This window comes from Centruroides sculpturatus, unplaced genomic scaffold (genome assembly GCF_000671375.1).
Source record: "Centruroides sculpturatus isolate CEXI.00-Female unplaced genomic scaffold, Cexi_2.0 scaffold47, whole genome shotgun sequence".
Taxonomy (NCBI): domain Eukaryota; kingdom Metazoa; phylum Arthropoda; class Arachnida; order Scorpiones; family Buthidae; genus Centruroides; species Centruroides sculpturatus.
This window is the reverse complement of record NW_019384385.1, coordinates 600,034-601,345: the sequence shown is the minus strand read 5'-3', so window position 1 is coordinate 601,345 and position 1,312 is coordinate 600,034. Positions and strand designations below refer to the sequence as shown.

The 1,312-nt window shown below is 24.2% G+C and overlaps 1 protein-coding gene across 1 annotated transcript in view; it reads right to left on the bottom strand.

Moving 5' to 3' along the window:
* Window positions 1-892, bottom strand: part of LOC111618024 — a 76,201-nt gene extending 75,309 nt beyond the window's left edge. Inside the window, exon 1 of the mRNA XM_023359443.1 lies at window positions 795-892. Within this exon, the coding sequence (XP_023215211.1) occupies window positions 795-892 (98 nt within the window). The remainder of the gene's footprint in view (window positions 1-794) is intronic.
* Window positions 893-1,312: the final 420 nt, after the last annotated feature.

The following is a 1,312-nucleotide window of genomic DNA, read 5'->3' as shown; positions in this document are numbered from 1 at the left end:
TTTTTTTTTTTTGTTAAATTTAAATAAGATTAGTTTAGATCTTTAATCGGTTTTAGATACGTACAGAATTACTTTTTTGTCTGGAAAAAATATATCGTAATTGTATTGAATTTTATTTCTTAATATCGTAAGAAGAGATAATATAAGTTTCGCGTGAGTATCGTTTTCTAAATGTAATGAAAGTATATCAACAAATAACTCCATATATTTTAAACTCTCGTTACATTATATAAATTAATACTTTATTTTCTTAATTTTAAAATGAATAAATTAAAATATATAATTATATACGTATATATATATTGTGGAAAATATTCATATATAACGTTTAAAGTAAAATAAAAATAAAAAACATAAGTAAATTGTTGAAAGAAACATGGATAAAATTAAGACAATCTTCGCAAGTATCTCATGACTGTTCTCGGTTCGTTGCAATCAGGAAAGATTAAACCATTGGTTTTCAAACATTCTTCGGCGCATCTTTGTCCCATGAAATATTCTCCGTACATCTTCTTACATTGGCCACAATTTCTGTTTAAAAAATTATCATTTTTTTAATTTTATTTTACAATTTTAAACTAAAACAAACACTTAATCTTAAACACTTCGAATCATAGAACTAATATTACAGAATACAGAATTTTATTAACGATAAAAATTTATCTGATTTTCTATATAAGTATAATAGACGTATATTAAATATATAAAAAAGAATTCAACGTATAAAAAAAAATATATAAAATAATTGGGTAAAAAGTACAATACGAATTAATTAATTTCTTAAGTTTACTTACATAATACAAGTTCTAACCGGAACAGAAAGAACACCGGGAGAACCCGATACAAATAGCATCATCAAAGTCAACGACAATACAGCAACTGATGGCCTCATAACTAAAATATAAAAACAAAAAAAAAACTATTTTTAAAATATAAGAAGATTAAGAAGAAAGTTTCGAAAAACAATATATATATATATATTTTTTTTAAGTATTAAAATACACTAATATGTTTTGTATAGTATTATTTATAAAACTCTATCATTTTATATCATCGAATGCATACTTACTTGAGCTTGACACTTTATCACCTTAAGTAAAAGCAGAGTTGTGACAGAAGATGCAGCTACAGCTTGCTTTTACTTAGAATTTGTCCAATAGGAGGAGCTCATCGTGGGTTTCTGTCAAAGGAATAAATATACCAGGTATCTGTATCTGTAATTTTTGTTAGAAAAAAAAACATCTACTGCAATGTTTCATCCTACGAAAATTAAAATTATCAATTGATATTCAATTTAAAGGCACAAATTATA